Here is a 19,801-nt window from a genome sequence, read left to right on the forward strand (position 1 = left end):
AGCGCGAGCTCAGCCGGCCATAGTGTAAAAATACTTCCGCCGGAAATCGAACCGCTTTCGAATACATTAAAATAATTATTAGGCCTGAATAGCAACAAATGCGGTTGCCAACCAGTACAGCAGTGGATCTCTTCGCAGTGGGAAGATAATCGGCGGAAAAAAATTAGCGTTCTTTACCACATTCCTGAGCGAATATGGCATAGTCAATCAGTTTTCCACGCAAGAAAGGGGATTGTTCTCCGGCGAAATGGACCAAGAGAGTGAAATGGATCACGAGCGCCCGACTGCCGACGCTTCGTGGAATTATTAACCATGTTGAACGGTTTTGCGAAGCATAGACCACTCAGCACAATTGAGTATGAACAACAGTTAGATTATCTGTGCCAGTGGATAGAAAAATGGAGCAATCAAGTGGTAAGATAAGATTAATGTACAAGATATCTCAACTTTTTGATGGTAACTGAACCACGCGCCGATTATTCATGCATGCATACGGAAAATGAGTGTCTCTGTTTACAATAACTTACGCTTTCATTGACTTTTACGTTTGCGTTAATACTTAAGTTTAAGCGGCTTTTCTTGTCCACAAAGAACACTTCGACATTTTCTTATTTGAATTTTTGCATCCTTAAAGTTTAGGTTATCTTTCAGTAAGCGCTCTTTGTGGAAAGGAAAGATTGGATTCACGCCTTGTGATGTGGTGTTAACTAACGAGATTGTGTTGCCGGCGCGATCTGCAAGATTGTAAATAGTTTTCGGCTCAAACTTTACATGTATAAGCTCAAGTTTTGAGAAAGCTCCTATACCCATGATACGAAAATTTCGAGCGTTTGTGCTAATCTTTACGACTGATTTTTCGTGTCCCCTGGTACGGTGTCGAACCCCAGTTCCTAATTGAACAATATATTTTCCTTTTTAATAATTAAAAATTCTTTTGAATCATGCCTCTTCGATTTGCAACGCATTTCCAAGTATATGAAGCCTTGTATATCCTCTTCCAGCAGAATACGGTTGAGCCTTCAGAAATTACGGTTAATTTTCCTTCAGGACAAAATGAAACCAAATAAAAAATTGTTAGCTAATTAATATGTTCTGTAACCTGTTTTTGAAAACAAAGATTATTTGAATAATACCTCAACAATAGTGAAAAATTATGTTTGCACAATGATATTTTTATTCCTGTTTTGTTCCAAACAGGGACTACTTTACCTGTTAAGATCCACTCTGATCTTCATAGCCTTCCTCACCCATAAAGTACACAATTTTACATGCTAACAACAGTCGATATTATTTATTATGTTTTTACACCATGCTTCAGAAAATTACACCAAAATTATCAGAGTATACATGTAGGGAAGTTGAAATTTACTCGATGGTATTACACCAAACCTTTCAATAATAATTATTATTAAGCACTGCAAGTATGTCACATCAAGTGTGTTGCCACTGTATTTTCTGTGACATGGTATAAAATAGTTATGCAATACTTTCTCATGGTATACCATGGAATATTCCACTTGTCATGAGCATTTTCTAATGGTACATGTACAGTATACACACTTCCCTAAAAGCTCCTGTGTATTGTTGGTTTTTACTGCCATGCCATCAAAAATAAAAATTGTAATCATTCAATAAATTAAACAAGAATCTGGGATAGCCAGTCAAGACCTCCTGCACAAGGTTGGTTGGGCTTTAGTCAATGATCTTCACCACCACCATCCATTGTGCTGGTCAATTCTCAGTGCTTGAATGAGTCAATAACCACTTCCTTGGGATTGAACACGACCAAAACTATACATCCTTTGTTGTCTCAGCACTCTTCCATTAAATGGGGGGATGAGAGGGGGTGCTTATTCGAGGGGAGGGGCTCATTTTAAAGTTTGGCCAATAGCAGGGGCGCTCATTCAAAGGGGACACTTATTTGAGTGGAGGCACTAATCTGAGGATTTACGGTGTATAAACAACCTCACTAAGATTAGGTCTGCGTGGTATTTAATGCCCACATTATTCAGAGAAGTGTTTCACGATGGTCGTACAGGGTGGGGGGGGGGGGGGGGGGGATCCTCTGGGATGGTTCACAAACAGAAAAAATAGCAAATCACAGATATCAAAATTTCATTTTCCCAAATCATGAAAATAAACAAGTAGGGTACTGTTTTTAATAACCTGCTCTGATTCTAGAAAAAGCATTTGAAGAAAGCAGAATTGTCAGAAGGGCTAAGTAATGGCTCCATAATGCACATCGCATACCTAAATCACTCTTGATAGAAAAATAAATCCTCCTGAGGACTTGCGTCTCAAAATCACCTGGAATAGCATGGTGAAATCACGAATATCAGTGAATAATTCAAGTTTTTCATGACTTGCATCTCAAAATCACCTGGAATAGCATGGTGAAATCATGAATATCAGTTAATAATCAAGTTTTTCATGGGTCATTCAGAACCTTCGGGTCACGGATCACGAAGAATAATTTCTTAAATAATTTCACGTTTCCTGGAAAATAAAATCAGCTAATCACACATCACGAGAATACCCCTAGCCTGCGAATGCAGACATATTTTCGGCTGTCACTTGGTTCCGCCAAAAAATAACATCTGCGGACCCGAGCCAGGAAACGATTTCTGTTACGTAATGACTTTTGTTTCTCCTTGACCAATCAGATTCCATGATAGAATGAAACTCGAGTGCCCCTCACAGCTCACACACAGCGCAGTAGTTCTGGGGTTATTTGAGCTAAACTGTCATTGGCTTAGAATTCCTACGTCACAGAAATCCTTTTCTGGCTCAGGTTCGTAGACGTTATTTTTCGGCAGAACCAAATGACAGCCGGAAATACGTCTGTGTTCGCAGGCTAGAATACCCCTGGACTACCCTCTTTCATCCATATTTATACAGCTTTGTATGGAGATGCCATGTTGGTGCCAGATGGGCACCAACATGGCAGCTGTAAAGTAACAGAAACATCTTTTCTTGAGTTTTGCTATAGAAATGAAATATTATGACTCTAGAACTCTGAAACGTTGAAATTACTACTTCTTCTAGTGAAAGAACTGTTCAGTTAGCAAAAACTAACGTGATAACTCATCTTTTGACCTACGTGAGAGCCTTCTTGGACCCCAATTTTAATATCACGCAACGTATAAACTTGGAATTCAAACATCTTCTGTTACAAATCGAAGTACCTTGTCAAGCTTAAATGTTGTAAAATGTCAAGTTCTCAGTGGGTCTTACATCTGATGAAACTAAAACTTCGGTTCTAAAGATTGGTAATTTTTATTTTTGGTAAATGATGAAATCACATGAAAACCAGCAATAACGAGAAAACACAAGTGACTTGAGGGCAACTCCATGACGTACCACTTGAAATTGTTGCATAATAATTGTTGCATAATAATTGTGTTGTTCCAGGAAATATCCTGTTTTCTAACGAAACTGTCGTGCTCAGTCAGAAGGTAAATGAAACACTTAGCTATTTCTCAAAAAACTATATGAGGATAAACTACCTGCAGTAGTGAGTTTATCAGGAAAAAAAAAAACGTTTTAGGTTATTGTTGTTATCATTTTTAAAGAACTCATACTGACACTTTTTGATGTCTTTAAAAGGTTACTTTTACATGTATTGTAAGGTCAGCATTGAACAAATTACATCAACATATACATGTACATGTACATGTTCATGCATGATTCACCATTTGCTGAAGGGGCTCTACATGCCATGTTGATAGACCCAGCTGTGAAAATAATAATTATAATAGTTATACCTGCTATTGAAATAATAAATGTACCATGAGAATTTCACACTTCACAAATAGTTTGAGAACATATGTATATACAATGTAAACACTTGTAAGCAAATAGAAAGTTAAGTTTTCAAAGAATTATGGACATGATTGATTTAGTTTACAACTTACGGCCTTCTTTTGAAGCAAAGTATCATTGAAATAGAATTAGTTTACACAAAAATGAAATTAAAGTTCTTTCAAATTCTGACTACATGTACATTCTACTACATTCTTTAACACTTGCTTAAGAGCTTGCAATAAAATTTAGGAAAATTAAAAAAGTGTCAGAGATGTGGCTTGAATCTTAGTAGATTTTTATAGTGTACACAACAATTGAGGCAAAGCTTATGTAGGGCAACTCACGGAGCCCAGAATAGGCTTTCAGCTTTCAGCTATCTGTTGCTTCAGTCAGTTTACTGGTCAACATTTATTTTGATGAAGTTAAGGATAAAAAGTACATGTTAAGTCTGTGCATAAGCCTAGCCCACCAGAAGTAAAATTATTCGGTATTATAATTTTTTCATCTATCTGACCAAGGGAAGATCACTTATTTACAGCTGATGAAAATTTAAGGTATGATCTGGAAAAAACTGTATCAAGACACCTTTTTAAATAGCTGTTAACATACAGTACACGTATTTTCTCTGTTATAGAGGCGCAATGTGATTGATCTTCTTCTTCCACGCTGTGATCAAGAGCAAATCACGTTTCTGTGGACGGTAGGTTTTTACTACTTCTGTATATATACATGTATCATGAGTGAAAGAATGTGGCATAGACGCAGCAATCCTTTAACTAAAGTCAGGGTTAAGCTTAGTTATTATTGAAATTACTAAATAATAATGCCATCCTGCTGAAAATGTTAAAAATTTCACCTCCATTAAGAAACAACTTCCTTTTACAAGATAGTTGGGTGGTATTTAGTTAATATTTAACACATAATGATAACAAAATACACAAGTGACTTAACCCCATTTTGACACCCTCTTTTGAAATGCATTTGTTTGACTGACTAGAGACAAGATACAGGTCAGTAACTGTACATATTGTAGTGCATTTACTGTAAGTCACCATATACATGTCCTATGGATTGTTGTTTTCTTGGACGTGAAATCAATCAAAATGTAAATTCACTTCTTCCTAAAGGTGGTTGAACCAACATTGCATAGAGATTTCATGTACAGTTCACTGAATGCCTTTCCAAGGAGTTCATTCAGTCCTGTTTCAATACCACTCTGCAGAGAAGTTCACAAAAAGCTGGGAAAGCCAAGATACAGGGTGAGAGTTTTTATTTCAATTTTTACCTTTTAGCAAATTAAGATTATAAGCTTAGCTCAATTGATCTTTTACTGTAATACTCACAGTATTGTGAGAGATTGAAAAATTAGGCTTATTATTTTTACTGCAGGTTTTTTACTGAAATTTCTTTGACCAGTTTTCCAGTTCCTGCAAAATTAGAGGGTCCACTCAAGCTTATCCTTTAATTATTTGACCTCTATCACCTTTCTGTCATTACAATTTACATTTCAGGCCTGGAAGCTACACAGGGTAGAGAGTGCCATCCTCCATGATGAGGTGAGTGAGGTGCACTTTATGGTAATAAAAGATTCTTAGTTTTTAAAGCTAAATAAACAATTAGTTTAACAATATATATTGCAAGTTTAAACTTAGCCTAAAATGAGAAGTTGTTCAGATTTGAAAACAGTCACGCATGAACCTCCAGCATGGCGACAGCTGACTAACCTGTACCAGGACGTAACATGTCGATTATTTCAATAGTCGATAAAAATCGATCATTGTCGATCGTTGTCGATACTAATCAATCGACAAATATCGGAAATCGGTAAAAGTCGATCACACAATTTATTGTGATTATCGACTTTGTTCAATTATGATTGATTTTGATCTATTTTGATTGATTTTGATCGATTTCAATCGACAAGTATCGGAAATATAAAAAGCGATGTACGGTGTAGACATACGTAGGTTGCGGACTTGTACAACAGTCACAGGTGCAAGGAGAAGCAAGGGGCATACAAACCCGGCGAACTTATCCAACCTAGCGGAGAGGGAGTAGAGTCGTAGCAGCTTGTAATTTTCAAATGTTGAACTAAGTAAAAACACTGATGAATAAAATGTTAATTTACTTTACTTTACTTCTTAATTACTTTATTGGCATATTGGAATAAGAACGTTCTCTGGTTAAAAATATATGAAAAACATATATATAAAAAATCGATCGATATGTTTTTAATATATTTTTAACCAGAGAATGTTCTTATTCCAATATGTCTTATCCTGGTTACAGTTCTATTTTTACTTTATTGGCCTCGATTTTTTCCCGCATCCAGTCTAAATTTTGACTCATTCTGTCACCCCGAAGAAGCACGACTTCGAATTCCCAGGATCTCTCATCTCTCCGCCTAGAGAGACCCTGGGAACTAGTTTGGTTCGAGTTATGTAAAAGATCGCGATTTAGTTCAGCTGAAACTGTTAATCGATCATTTCTCGAGGTAATTTAAACATTTTATTCTGTAATGAATAACACACCACTTCGCTGTTCAGGTTTTCATTTAAGTTTAATGCCACACACATTTACTTAAGAGCTGTTTACACTCGGCATAAAAAAAAGTCACTGGAGGTATTATTGGTTTGGTTACTTGAATTTCGCAGCTGATTGAAACATTTGTCTGCATTTTTGTCGATAAAATCGATAATCAGTTGTAAATCTTGTGATTATCGACTTTTATCGACAAATTTAACTTGTCGATTGACAATTATCGACAAACATCGAGTACTATCGACTTATCGACTACGTTTTCGATGATCGACTTTGATCGACATGTTACGTCCTGCCTGTACATGTGCATGTGGCTCATAAGCTCATGTTCAGTATTTCACAGATTTGTCACACTGTATTCATACATTTTTCTTACCTTAAAGTAGACCTCTTTATAATTGTGTTTGACAGTATTTCAAAAAAACCGGAAACAAATTGGAAATTCCTTGGTTTTTCTCTCTTGGTTTGAACACTGCTTAAAAGCCGCAACGCTGTCTGGCTAGCCGCACACGTGTACCACAAATGTACCTCGTATATGGTGGTTTCAAGTGTCCTGTTAAATTTAAACTGGAAAAGATTACACATGGCGAGGTACTCAGCAATTAGTCCAGATGAGTACGGTATAGGATGAGAGCTTGAAAACTAAGCAAGAGGCTGAAACAAAGACGCAACAAAAGATAAATAGGGTCTTGTTACACTTGGTAGTTTTCCTAGGAACGTGTCTGACTATTTTGTTACACACCAGCTGCACGAAAAAATGCCTGGTGTAAAAAGTCTCGCACCGTTTTCGTTGCAGCAAGCGTGGCACAAATTAAAGTAGAACTGATCAAGTTCTCCATGTATACTTTTCCGCAAGGACTATGGCAACGAAAATAACAAGGCAAAGTCTCGTGCGTCTCGTCTCGCAGCGGCCCAATTAAATTTCAAGACATGTTTTGCGTAACAGGTCCTATGCATTCAATGCAACTTGTTTCAACTTAATTTGACTTTTTGGCCTGAAAAGTCGCCTTTGCTCAGTCGGATTTGACAGCGGTAACAATTTGTCTTTTTCTTTTGTTAAATCGAACAGGAGGAAGTGAAGGCTTGGACATCTGCTACCGTGCTGCCAATAGTTAAATCTCCCTCCCGCGCGTCACCATCAAAACAGACTAAAAGAACACCGTGAGTACTTTATAAAATTAACAAACCTTCCGACTAACTCAGACCATGACTGTATCAAAAATATGCGCATTACCATCATGGCAATAATCAACGCCGTCATACACGGATGTACATTAATTATTTTACAGGGCTCTTGAATAAAAGGGAAGAATTTAATTAAAGCTAAGAGGTCTACAGAGCTCCGGTAACCTGCGTTGTAGGCATAAACAGGGAAGGAGTAGGGAGGCAAAAAACGCCCTGCTCCGTTTAACGCCTGCTACTAAGCTCCGCTAACAGGATTAGGATAAACTCTTAATAAGTAATTGTGTCATTTGAAGCAACAGAAGAAACTTGGTTAACTTTAAATTCTGGGTGATCGGAATCGCCTATCGAACTACCTTCACAGCTAGAGTCTTCGCTATTCGACTGATGGTACTCTAAAAGGTATTAGTAGAATTCTACTAGTATACTAATGCAAATGCTGTAATCTGATTGGCCGAGCCATTGAACACTATCAGCCATTAGTGTGCAGTGGCTGGAGGTCATCTAGGAAATGGCGACGTTTTTTCGTTTTTCCAAAGCTTTGAAGGAACATTTTGATGCCAATGGATAATTAAATTCCTGAGAAGTCAAAATTAAGGACATTATTGAAAAAACTTATGCGCGCGCGCACACAACTTCAATTTTAAATGACTATTCAATCCGAGCGACCTTTCTCAGGCGCAAAGCTTAATAATACGTCTCGAAATAACTGGAAACCCTTATTTGAAGTAAATTTTAGTAAGAATTCTAATAAAACAATTAGATTATTAGCTCTCGATTTCTATGAGGTGATAGTTGATGAGGCCGAAGGCCGAAATCTCGAGCTCATAATCTAATTGTTAATTAGAATTTACAGTGGAAATTCCAATCATTGCTACATGGCTCTTGAAGGGTTGGGGGATTTAAACTTTCGAACAACGTGGCAGAATCGCACAAGATTTAAATCCCAGCCCACCATTTTATCATGATCAATTCCATTCTGTCGCTAGAACTGTTTCTTCTATTTGGTCACAGTTCTCCTGAGAGGGTGGACTCTAGAGGTTCTTGGAAATCACAAACGACTTATTTCGGAGTGAAGTTACCCGGGATTTCAAGTGTTGGTGCTCAAAAGAGAACCTTGTCAAGATTTGCAGGAAGTCGTTCGGCCCCACCTGGTGGGGCAACAAAAACTTCTTCCCAGCATGCCGTAAGACGCCACATGCAGAATGAATACAAGAAAGATGTGCTTAATAGTGACGCGTTGAATGGCGCGAAACCTGAGGATGTGACGTCATGGTATGTGAAAGTTAAAGTACCACTGAAACGAAATTTTCGTATGTGAGATTTTTGCTTAGTAATAAAGTTTCAACCTTACTTGGAAACACTGCAGACTTTTTTTTCGCATACGGTAAGCGAAAACTGCTTTTTCAGCCGTTCGAAATTGGCTGGTTAAGCCCAAAATTGGCGGCCATCTTGGCGCGGCCAAAACAGCCTAGTGACGTCACTGGTTGTATTGCTCTCATGCCGCGCTGAAAATTTAGAGTGATTATGGGAGAAGAGAATACTGTTCGAAGCCCCCCCAAAAAACATCTTAAGGACATCTCAGGGCTGTAAAGCAGATAATAACAGTAGCCTTAGACATGAAGAGGTGGAGAGTCGATCCTGGGGCTTTTCAGTCTATTTAATTGGATATTTTATGTAAGCAAGCAAACGAGTGGGAGTTCTTAGATCGCAAAATGATCGGGACTCTTCGTGAAATGGCCAGCACTCAATTAAACAATATCTACACTCATAAAGTTAAAAGACATGAAAACAAGAGAAAGCGGCTTTTGAAAATATTATCCGGAGTGCTGCTGCACGAATCGTAGCAACAACGTTTCGAGTTTTCGAGTCGCTTCGCTTCGAGGAAACCGGACGCTTTGTGAGTTTCACCGCGGATGAGATTGTGCCACAGTGACCTTTAGTCTAGTTGTATCTGCTACATCCTACAAGTTATCACAACAGCAACAATTTAAGAAACCCTCTTCTTTTATATGAGGGAGCGAATTTAAACTATAAAGGTAAACTTAGCTGCCATAACCCTACAATTATATGTTTTCAGGAAACGAGAGAAAGCGTGACAATGTCGGCGGCGAAAGGTCATATATGCAAATTAGTTCAAATTCTGTTTAATAAACCTTCGACTAAATAATAAACTAGTGACGTTTAACGAATTGCTTTGAACTTGAATACTATTAAATGAAGATCATAGACATAAGTATGTGCTAAAGAACTCCAAGTTATCCATCGGCCGTGAAATATTACAATTGGGAGATAGGTGTAAAAGAGAAGCGAAATTCCCGCTTTGTTTACACTGATACGTATGCGGCGATAAAGCAAACCCTGCTGCGGATCACAATTTTCAAAGATACATTTTGTCTACCACAAGAACTCTCACTTATTAGTATCATAAAAAGATGCTCTCTGTGTGCAAAGAAGTACTCGACTCAAAGCTTGTGGACCGTTAATAACTTCATGATTGTGCGGATGGCTGATGCGCTTACGGCTTTTAATGCAGCAAAGTTGCCGAGGATATATTCGAACCTTGTTAATAGACCTTAGATAAACGTGAGAATCCAAATTTCAGAACCAGGCTGAAAACAGACGACGAAATATCGTGTTTAGGCTTCAGGACGTGATACAAAAGTTGCCACACTCGTCTTCGAAATCTCCAATCGAGTACTCAAGATGTTCGAAAAGTATACTGAGTTGTTCTAATCTGTAGCATTCATTTTGGTGAATCTACATTCTTTGGCGCCCTCCAACGTTTATGATGTGTATTTCCTGTCAAGGCTGGACTGAAATTACAAGGTAGGAAACTAGTAGGTATCGACAACATGAAGAATAAACTTAAATGAATCAAGTGAAAACAAGAGAGAATCTTAAGCGCTTCTTGCGTGAATACAACCAGTGACGTCACAAGGTCCTTAAACTCGGTTCCAGAGCCCGGACACAGTTTTGCTCCAAAAAGTCGATTTCAGCAGCTAAAAAGAGCACTTTCCGTTAGGATTTGACAGAAATAAAGTTCACCATTATTTTAAGCACGTTTGAAACTATAAATTGGGCTAAAAAAAGAGAGTACGAAAATTTCGTTTCAGTGGCACTTTAAGAAAAATTCGTGCATCTGAAACCAGACTAGTCTGTGCAGTACGCTGATTGGCTTAAAAATAACTCGCGCCACTTTGTCATACTATCCTGTCTATCTGAATTAAAACCAAAACCAATCGTGACTCGCTTACACGCTTCCAGTAGCGCTTCGCTTCAGCTACATGTATTTGGTTCGGGTTTTGATTGGTTCAATGGATTGTCTGTGTTGTTTGTGATTGGCACGAGAGATTACCTTGGTTTTGGTTTTACGACACTCATTTTAAATCTGCTCACGGACATTGCATTTGACTAAATGTAATCTCCTCCATTATGACGAGACGAGTGCGTCTTGGTGTCTGAATATAAACCTTGGAGTATAACGTTTGCTTATGTACAATTCATGGGTTAAACTGACTTACCGCTTGTTCTTTCTCACAGGCAAAGACTGTACAAGTCAAAGTCATGCCCCAATGTGTCTTACACGAACTCAGTATACAGTCAACGGCGACAAGTACATGTAAGCTTAACTAAAAACTATATTTTTTTATGCATTTTTTTCTTCATCAAATACAGTGTGACTTCATTCTATTATCCAGAAAAGATGTTATTCCTCCACACAGTTAGTTTTATTGGGAATTTAGCTTCGCTAAGTCATATACTTCATTTTTGGTTTAACGTAGAGTTGCCAGGGGCCTGTTTCTCGAAGGTCCCGAAATGTTTTCGCACCCGGAAAGCCGTAGCAAAATCTCAAACCTTATGATTACAGAGCTGTTTTATTCACATATTCTTAATATGAACAGAGGTTCTCTTCATAAAAGAAGTTTCAGGCGTATACACCTCCCTGTTTTTAGATACAGATTAATTAAAAAATAGCTCTGCGGGCCCGAAAAGTTTCCGGGGCTTTCGAGAAACGTGCCCCAGGTCTTAACCAAGATTAGTCTAAGTTAGTCTGAGTTAGTTTCTTTAGTTCTAGTTATAGCGAGGTACTTCAGGCGCATGTTCTATAGCACAATGAGTTCATCACACGTGAAGGAAAGAAAAAAAAAATGCGAGGGACTGTTCTTGATCTTTCAACGGTATGGCACATTCTATGCACTGAATAAATATTTAACGTGCGAGAACGTCCTTATTTAGTAGTTGTTGTTTATTTCACCTTAGCACCGTACTAAAACTGAGCAGTATCACAGCTCGTCATGGTGTTCGGATTCATTACCAGAGAATGCCCAATGTCTTGTTCAGTGGTTTGAACAGCAGTGGAGTGGTAAGAACCTTTCAGTAATTACGAATTTATTGATCGGTTGATCAGTTCCTGACAGTTCGGACAGCTACCTCATGCTATATTATGGATGGGCTTGAACTTTGGCGCTCCATTGACAATAAGAAAAATTGCCGCGGGAAATCGAAAAGTGCAATCAATTATCCAACGCTACGAAGTACTTTTTCTGAGAAAAAAATACCGAGCTGGAACAAAAAACAGTGTAACGTTCATTGTCCTTCATAGATTTTGGGACTGATTCAAAATGGCTGCTTGTCTGCACGTTACACGGATATTTAGTTAGTAATTTGTGCTAGGAAGTCTTAGAAGGAAAGAAATCAAACACAGAAATAAAACCTACAAGTAAAATAAGTATACGTCCTATATCGTTTAAACTCACATTAGTTTTACTGTTTAATCATTTCTTCCTGTAGGTTGGCAAAAGAACGAATTTCTTCAGTTGTTCTTACGAGTCCTTGCACCAAGTGAACTCTACTTTCTTTCTGGACTTCTTGCTGTAAGTTACTAACGAGAACTTCAACCTTCGTTGTTTCCTTCTCTCGTCTCGCTGCGTTTTTTTAAAAGAGCATGTTTCTTTTGTTTCAGGTTAAACAGTATCGAGATTTTATCGCCATGCTCCCAGAGCAGTTGGCGATTCGCATTTTTTCGTTCCTGGTTCCTAAAGAACTCCTTGTTGTATGTCAGGTAAGGAGAAAATTAAATTCAAGCGACACTGTTTGTTGACATTGTTGTTGTTGTTGTTGTACAGACTAATTTTTTATATCACTTTTCCAGGCACTCAAGTAACTAAAGATTTCATCTGCTATGACAAGGGCAACGTCTTTTTACGTTCTTAAACCTTCCTTTTACATTTTCGTTTTTAGGTCAGTAAAACATGGCGCCTTCTTGCATCAAAGGATGAACTATGGAAAGCAAAATGTCAAGAAACATATGTTGGTAAGTATGTAACTTCTTTTCAAAGGATAATTTCCTTCTTGTTCTTCTCTACTAGACGGGTCATCAGAATGTGTGAACAATGTCTTACGGTGTACGTGGATGTCAACTGAAAAAATGAATTTTTTTTATTTGTCTCCATCACGTCCCAGGTGTGCCACTCAGTACGCCAGCAGTGTGGAAAGAGATCTTCAGAGATAATGTTAACCTAAAACATAATTGGGCAAAAGGCCGCTTCAAAGTGACCGACATGGTTGGCCACACCCACAAGTAAGTGTTAGTTTTTTTTTGTTTCTTGGGCAAGAGTGCACCAGACTCGATAACCTCCGTTTCATGATATGTGTACGCTTATGCTCTTTGCTTTAGTAGTCTACAGCGCATATAAGGATGTCCCTGCCTGTACGATGTATAAATGAGGTCTGGGCAGATTTAGCCTCGTCTTTCCTGCTTCACTATAGCCATTCTGAAGTAAAGCAACCTCACGCATGGGCACAGTTTTCGATTCAAATCTCGACAATATTAGCAACAAAAATAGTAAATGCTTGGTAAAGCTGAGTTGTTTCATACAACCGCACACGTGTTTCACTTAGCACAGCTTAGTAAGATCAAGTGGTACGAAATGTTCTGCTAGCTAGGAGATCCGGGTGCTGAATGTCAGTGGACTCGGTTTTAAATGGATAAGCCTTAACATATGACGGTAGCGTCTCCATTTTCATGACGTAAAATAAATACATAAAATAAGCAACTGAATTAACTCTCTGTTAGTGGGCAACGAATTGTGTGACTGATTAGTCGATAATTACGGTCAGCTAAGCCTAGACATGATTTTCTAAATACTTGAGTAACTTTGTCGTTTTACTGTTCTCTGGCAGTGTACTTTCTGTCTGTGCTTACAAGAACTACATAGCTACTGGTAGCCTGGACAGAACAATAAAGTAAGTGAATCGATAACGCACACTGTTTCCATGCATGAGTTTCCTGCTGACCTCACTTCCTACAAAATTCCATAGTTTGCGCTAATTGCGCCATCTCTGATAATTTTTAGTCTGTACCAAATTGGCGTATATGTTCGCAGTCCCAGTGCCGTGTGGAGGATACACTTTCTTTAGTTAAGACTGAATGCTTCATTTTTCTACAGAATCTGGGACGCCAATAGTGGAGCATTACTTCAGACGTTCCAGGGACACACGGTACAGATGATGTTGCACCATATAGTTTACATCATAGGGAAGCATCTTGCTTATTCAACTATGTAGAGGAAAGATAACTGGGCACTTTTTCATGTTTCAGAACCAATCAGAACATGTTTTGTCAAGTGCGATGATAATGGAATCGCATTTACGTTTGCATTTGTTGGCCACGTTGAAGGGCCTTGCGTGTCTCAATTAAGTCAATAAAATTAATCGTATCTCTGATCCGGATCACTCTCACTGAATCGTATTACACATCACTGGAGTTTATTTTTGTACTATTGCTCTTCTGTAGCTTCACTGAAACAAAATGTTACCAAACGCCCTATAGACTGTTTACATGTTACTCGCTTATGACGGATTTTGTGCCATTTGTTTGCAGCGCGGTGTTTGGAGTTTGCGTTTCCTTTCAAGTTCCATTGTAATAAGTGGATCGTATGACAAAACTATCAGGGTAAGTATTCCGAGTTCTAGATATCCGTCCTGAAAATAAGTTTGTCCAGAAGTTGCTCATTGTTCACAGGGCGCATTGACAGGCCACTGATAATTATCGTTAGGAAAGCAAACCTTTAATATGATGAGAGCCGAGCTGGTTGTTAACCGCACCTTTTTTGGCATTTAAAGTCTTGATGACCACACCACAAACACTGTAGTCTATTTGATGTCACTAAGAACCCGGCGACGTTTCGTCAATTTTCTGCTGTTCTTCGTCCGGCAATGGGTTCTACTGGTTTGTGCATAACCATATTTTTAGTACTATGGTTTGTGTAGAAGCCATGAGGATCGAAGTCCTTTTACTCAGTCTCCAATAACCGTACTGCTGCAATAGTGATACAGATGCAACCAGTCGTCCCTGATCACCTGCTTGTCACAACGAATTCAAGAAGTCGTAAGAGCACAGAGGCTGAGAATCTCACGATCACTATTAACGACTATTCTTCCAAAAATGCCTGCATATAAACATGAACGTAAGGAACGTAGAAGAATACCCAGTTCTCTGTGTAACAGAATTAGGCGAAACAAAATCGAGCGAAACAAATCTGTAAGATAACGTTCTTTTTGCGTGCGATGAGATGAACAAAAGATGAAATGTCTGTCTCATAATTCTTTGCTTTGTTTTCGATTTTAGCTCTGGAGTCTTCGAACAAGTATGTGCGTAAGGTAAGAAACTTAAATATTACAGATGTACACTAATTGTAATGCGTTTACCATCACAGACAAATTTCGAAGGTCTTAAAACTGGTACATGTAGATAACGTAAACGACCTTAACTTAAAGTGAAGCCATCAACTATAGAATTTTATTATCTAGCAATACAGGTTACGGTCTGTTCCAGTTCTTGGGATTGACTGTGCTTGGTAGAAGTCATTTCGGAATCACTTCAGGCAAAACACTCCTTTCCCACTGCCTCTCTCACCCAGGGGTGTCAAGAGGTATGGCGATATTTTGGGACAATTTGACAAAACAAGTACTTCTCCTTGCCACGCCATGCAGAAATCAAGTGGTAGTCACTGCAGCCCATTGAAAAGAAGGAACACTTAACTGCTGAATTTCTATTTGTAGAATATTGATAAGTCACGAAGGTCCCGTATGGGCAATCGAACGTAAAGGAGATTTCCTTGTGAGCGGATCTAGCGACAAAACGGTCAGTAAATGTTCTTTTGCTCTAATTTTGTTTGTTTCGCTAAACACCGTCAATGCAGAGTCAAGCTAAATAAATTACTATTTTCATAATCGCTGGGGCAATACCAAAACGTTGTCTACGGAATGATTTAAGGCTATCGAGTTTCCTCTTGGAATCCTTCCTCCCTTATCCTTTCATGATTTGTTTTGACGCTTTAAGCCGGCTTTCGTCAAGAAGCAAGCTTTCGTACTTATAAGGTCTTGACAGATCCAGGCATTGAATTGAACGGGTGTTCTTGTGATTGCTGTTGTTGTTGCTTCTTGTTCTGATTACAACAGAAATTTCTCTTGCAGGCTAAAGTATGGAACATTCGTCAGTGTAAGCTTCTCTTCTCGCTGGTCGGTCACAATGGTTGTGTTTTCTGCGTTGATTTGGACGACGAGTGTAAAAAAGCGTTTACTGGGTCAGGAGACAGAGTAAGTAAAATTGCACATGTGCTGATATAGGAGTGATAGCTGATGTTCATGCCGGAAAATAAATTTCCCTTGCTGGTTTGTCTCTAGCTATAATGCGGGATTGAAAATGAACATTGACACAACGAGGCGATGGTACTTGATTTTCTTGGATGAAAACGCCATGAAAATATAACGACAGGAACCAACAACAACCAACCATTTTATTTTGCCAGATTTATAAAAAGAATTAACAGCATAAAAAAATTAACTTAATTAGGCACAAAACTACTCAGAATAGTAAGAAAACCAAACAAGCTGATTCGATAGAAAATCTTACATAAACTGGCAAATGGCAGAAAAAAAGCGACAGAGATATCCGCCAGATGCATATTGATGCCAAAACAATTAGAGACGCTCATATAATTTCCTTTATAGCAACTTTGTAGACCAAAATTCGAAATATTTAAAATGTTCCTAACCAAAAGGACTATGCCGAACACCAACAATTGCTTGGTGACTCGCGAGGTGAAAGTGATTAGCACACTTGTAATTCTCTCTGGTAAGACATCTTGAGAACAAAACTACATCGCCCTAATTTTAAAAAGGGATCTTGCATGTAAACTGGTAAAATGCGCATAGGTGATGCGCAGTTTAAAATTTGATCGACGTGTAAGGTTGAAACTGAGAGAATAAAAATGTTAAACTGTGTAGTTTTGTATCTTAAACAGGTTACCTTAGTTGGTGAAAGCCACTGTTTGAGTGTTGATTGAATGACTTATTTCTCGCAGACTGTACGAGTGTGGGAAGTATCTTCGGGAGTTTGTCTATCGTCTTTCAATATCGGACAGTTGTCCCCCTCTACAGTAACCGCTGTCAGCTCTGATCAGGTAACTGGTGGATCGAAAGCCAAGTAGCTTTTTCTACCCTCACATAGCATGATGGTCAATCATTAGCTGCAGGAGTCGTGTTTTAGAAGAACGGATCCTGGAGAATTGTTTTACAGTCGATCCTTTGTAGTTGGCCCACTGCTCGCAGTCTTGGTTCACATATAAGACACCTCTTTTTTCGGGCGTATCTTTTACAGAACATTCGTACTGTATGTACATATCGAGCACATAAAGTTAACGAGTGGATTAAACCAATTACATAGGCCTTTGTCAGGTTTTTAAGAAATATGACGGTTTGATCAATACTTTGTTTGCTTATTCTTCTCATAGGGCCATCTGGCGGTGGGGTCAGGACAGTTAGTCTCGTTATGGAACCTCGAAACGGGGGCTTTTGTGAATGAGTTCAAAGGACACAAAGGAAGGTACTTCATATGCAGATAGGTTTGAAAGTTGTCTTGCAAAAAAAAGATCTGTCATAGTTGTGTATTGCTCAGATACAGTCTTCTAAAAATCAAAGCCTTTGAAGAATGGCGTTAAAAAGAACTTTGGCTTTTACTGACAGGTTTATTACGATGACCCATTAAAGAATCTAGAACTGCTTTTGATATCAGTTAATGCAACGTACGTTGATGCAAGCACCAGTATTGACACACAGATCATCACCTGACTTATCTTTTAGGATTGAATCTATTAAACTAAAATTCATGATGGTGAATGGAAAAAAAGAGGCTGGCCTTATAGTGAGCGCTGGTAAAGACGGCCTTATAAAATACTGGGACATTGAGCAGTAAGTATCAAAATATCACATACAAACATTCTTCGCACTATCAAGCCGAAAACAGGGTAGGTTCCTCCGCCATACAGTTACAATGATGCCAGGTGAAAGGTGACCTGACATTTGTCCGCAAGCCACGAGAAGAACTGACTTTTCTTTTGTGTCAGGAAACATTGCTAAGTTACAGGATGGGTAATAGAGAGAATGTTTAAGAAGCCCGGTAAACATCGAAGACGCAAACAAACACAGACTCGTACCCAGTCGCTGTTTACGGGTCAAATTGGATTGTTTCAAAGAGAAAGCGATCTGGATCAAGTGGAGCGCGCGGGGAGTTGATGCCTGCTCTAATCCACCCTAGTATCCAATCTTCTCTCCCCAAAAAGACGCGTAAATAGCTACCGGGTACGAGTCTGAAACAAACAGGCTAAGATTTACATTGGAGGGTCCTTGATCCTGCAAATCGTTTGTTTTATGCTCATTGACTATACATGAACTACATAAGCGCAATGCTTCTATTGATTTGTTGTTTGAGCACACATAGCCACCTTTTGTATTTTGCCAGGTTTTGTGCAGGGTCAACCTCCAAAATAGCCAACAAAAATATACAAAAAAGACCTTTGTCAGGTTTCATAAGCACTTCCCTTTATTAACTATGTCTATGGTAACAGCATCGACTGACTGGCTGTCCAGATTTGTTTGTTTGTTTGATTGATTGATTGATTGATTGATTGACTGATTGATTGATTGACTGATTTGTATTTGTTCCTCACCCAGGGGCTCATGTATTCAGACTCTAAGAGGACACAAGGATAATGTCAACTGCATCCATGTTGATTCCACCAGAATAATCAGTGTTTCCTATGATCACAGAGTGCGGGTCTGGGATTTTAACTCTATCTAAATTTTGCATTATAAACGAACTTCGACTAGCTATCGGAGCAATAGTGCTTAAACAGATTGAAGAAACTTAGGCCCCGTCCACATTACGCCGGAGAAATTTAAAAACGCAACAATCAGTGGTCATTTTGGATTTTTGTTTGAGGAAAACTCGGACAGAGAAATCACATGATCATCGTGACGTTATCGTTTACGAGAAGCTCCTTTTTCAAAACGTTTTCCGTCTACACTAACACGGCCTGTTCCAGGCTCTCGGTAGTTGGGGACGAGCGAGAAAAAAAGGGCGAGCGAGAGAAACAACGAGGGCCTGGAACATGCTACACTAACAAGCAAAGCTGGCGTTTTTAAATTCCTCCGTCTTAAACAGGGTTCTCGAAAAGCTCCGTTTTCGTAAAGAGTTAGGGTGGATGGGAGCTAGGCCTTGCCGTGAAAATAAAGCTGCGTTTTCAAATTTATTCTGCCTCGCAGTGAACGTGGCCTTACATCAAATGTCACCGTCTTATTAATAGGAGATTTTAAAACATGTCCAGTGTGACAATGGATTCAGTGCAATAGTCTTTACTGAGCTTTTGGCCCAGGGGACAGATGGCGAAAGGTTTAAGGTTGAATCCACTTGTCGTCGCAGAGTGTAAATCACCCGTGTTATGTTGGTTACATTTGAGTGCAACTAGAATTTTTGACAGACCCACTTTTTGTCTGAAATTGTTTTACAACAAAAGATCAATTTATTTTATCTGTAAATAGGATATTTAATTTGTAACAACTTTAGACAGTAGATCTGCAAAAAAAATTATGACTTTGCATGTAGTAACAAGTTTGTATTTATAAGAGAAGAAAGTGCTCACGGAAGATTTCACTATTTGATATTTTAAAAATTTGTGAAATTATTTCATTTTATTGTCACCTCCTTGTTATGAACACCTTAGTCATTGTAACGGAGCCTCCTAATGCGGACACCCTGTATTGAGACACCTTAGTACGGACACCTCTCTGTTACTAACACCTTGCAACGGATAACTCTCTTCGTACCCTCTTCTGTACTTCAGTGGAACCCCCGCCTTACGATCACCCCGTTAACACGACCTCCTCGTTATTACGGCCACTTTATTCTAGCCCCCCAAAAAGTTCAGTC

At 38.7% G+C, this 19,801-nt stretch overlaps 1 protein-coding gene and 1 long non-coding RNA gene across 2 annotated transcripts; one reads left to right on the top strand and one right to left on the bottom strand.

Annotated features, from left to right (window-relative positions):
- Positions 1-81: 81 nt before the first annotated feature.
- On the top strand, positions 82-19,561 carry LOC110043614 (uncharacterized). Its single transcript, XM_020749092.2, has 22 exons — positions 82-414; positions 4,439-4,504; positions 4,932-5,063; positions 5,316-5,360; positions 7,415-7,506; positions 8,542-8,802; positions 11,071-11,149; positions 11,791-11,893; positions 12,322-12,404; positions 12,494-12,592; positions 12,772-12,844; positions 12,994-13,111; positions 13,714-13,776; positions 13,980-14,031; positions 14,414-14,485; positions 15,161-15,192; positions 15,595-15,676; positions 16,009-16,131; positions 16,899-16,997; positions 17,328-17,419; positions 17,677-17,784; positions 18,547-19,561. The coding sequence occupies exons 1-22, from the start codon at positions 313-315 to the stop codon at positions 18,671-18,673; spliced, it is 2,103 nt and encodes a 700-aa protein (XP_020604751.2). The 5' UTR covers positions 82-312; the 3' UTR covers positions 18,674-19,561.
- On the bottom strand, positions 930-6,864 carry LOC149118518 (uncharacterized). The gene is made up of 3 exons (XR_016209555.1): positions 6,722-6,864; positions 2,251-2,307; positions 930-1,041 (listed from the first exon to the last, which is right to left on the bottom strand). It is a non-coding gene; the product is annotated as an uncharacterized LOC149118518 (long non-coding RNA).
- Positions 19,562-19,801: the final 240 nt, after the last annotated feature.

The sequence above is a fragment of the Orbicella faveolata genome, unplaced genomic scaffold, assembly GCF_042242905.1.
Source record: "Orbicella faveolata isolate gen_17 unplaced genomic scaffold, um_ofav_v1 contig_1, whole genome shotgun sequence".
In the NCBI taxonomy this organism is placed as follows: domain Eukaryota; kingdom Metazoa; phylum Cnidaria; class Anthozoa; order Scleractinia; family Merulinidae; genus Orbicella; species Orbicella faveolata.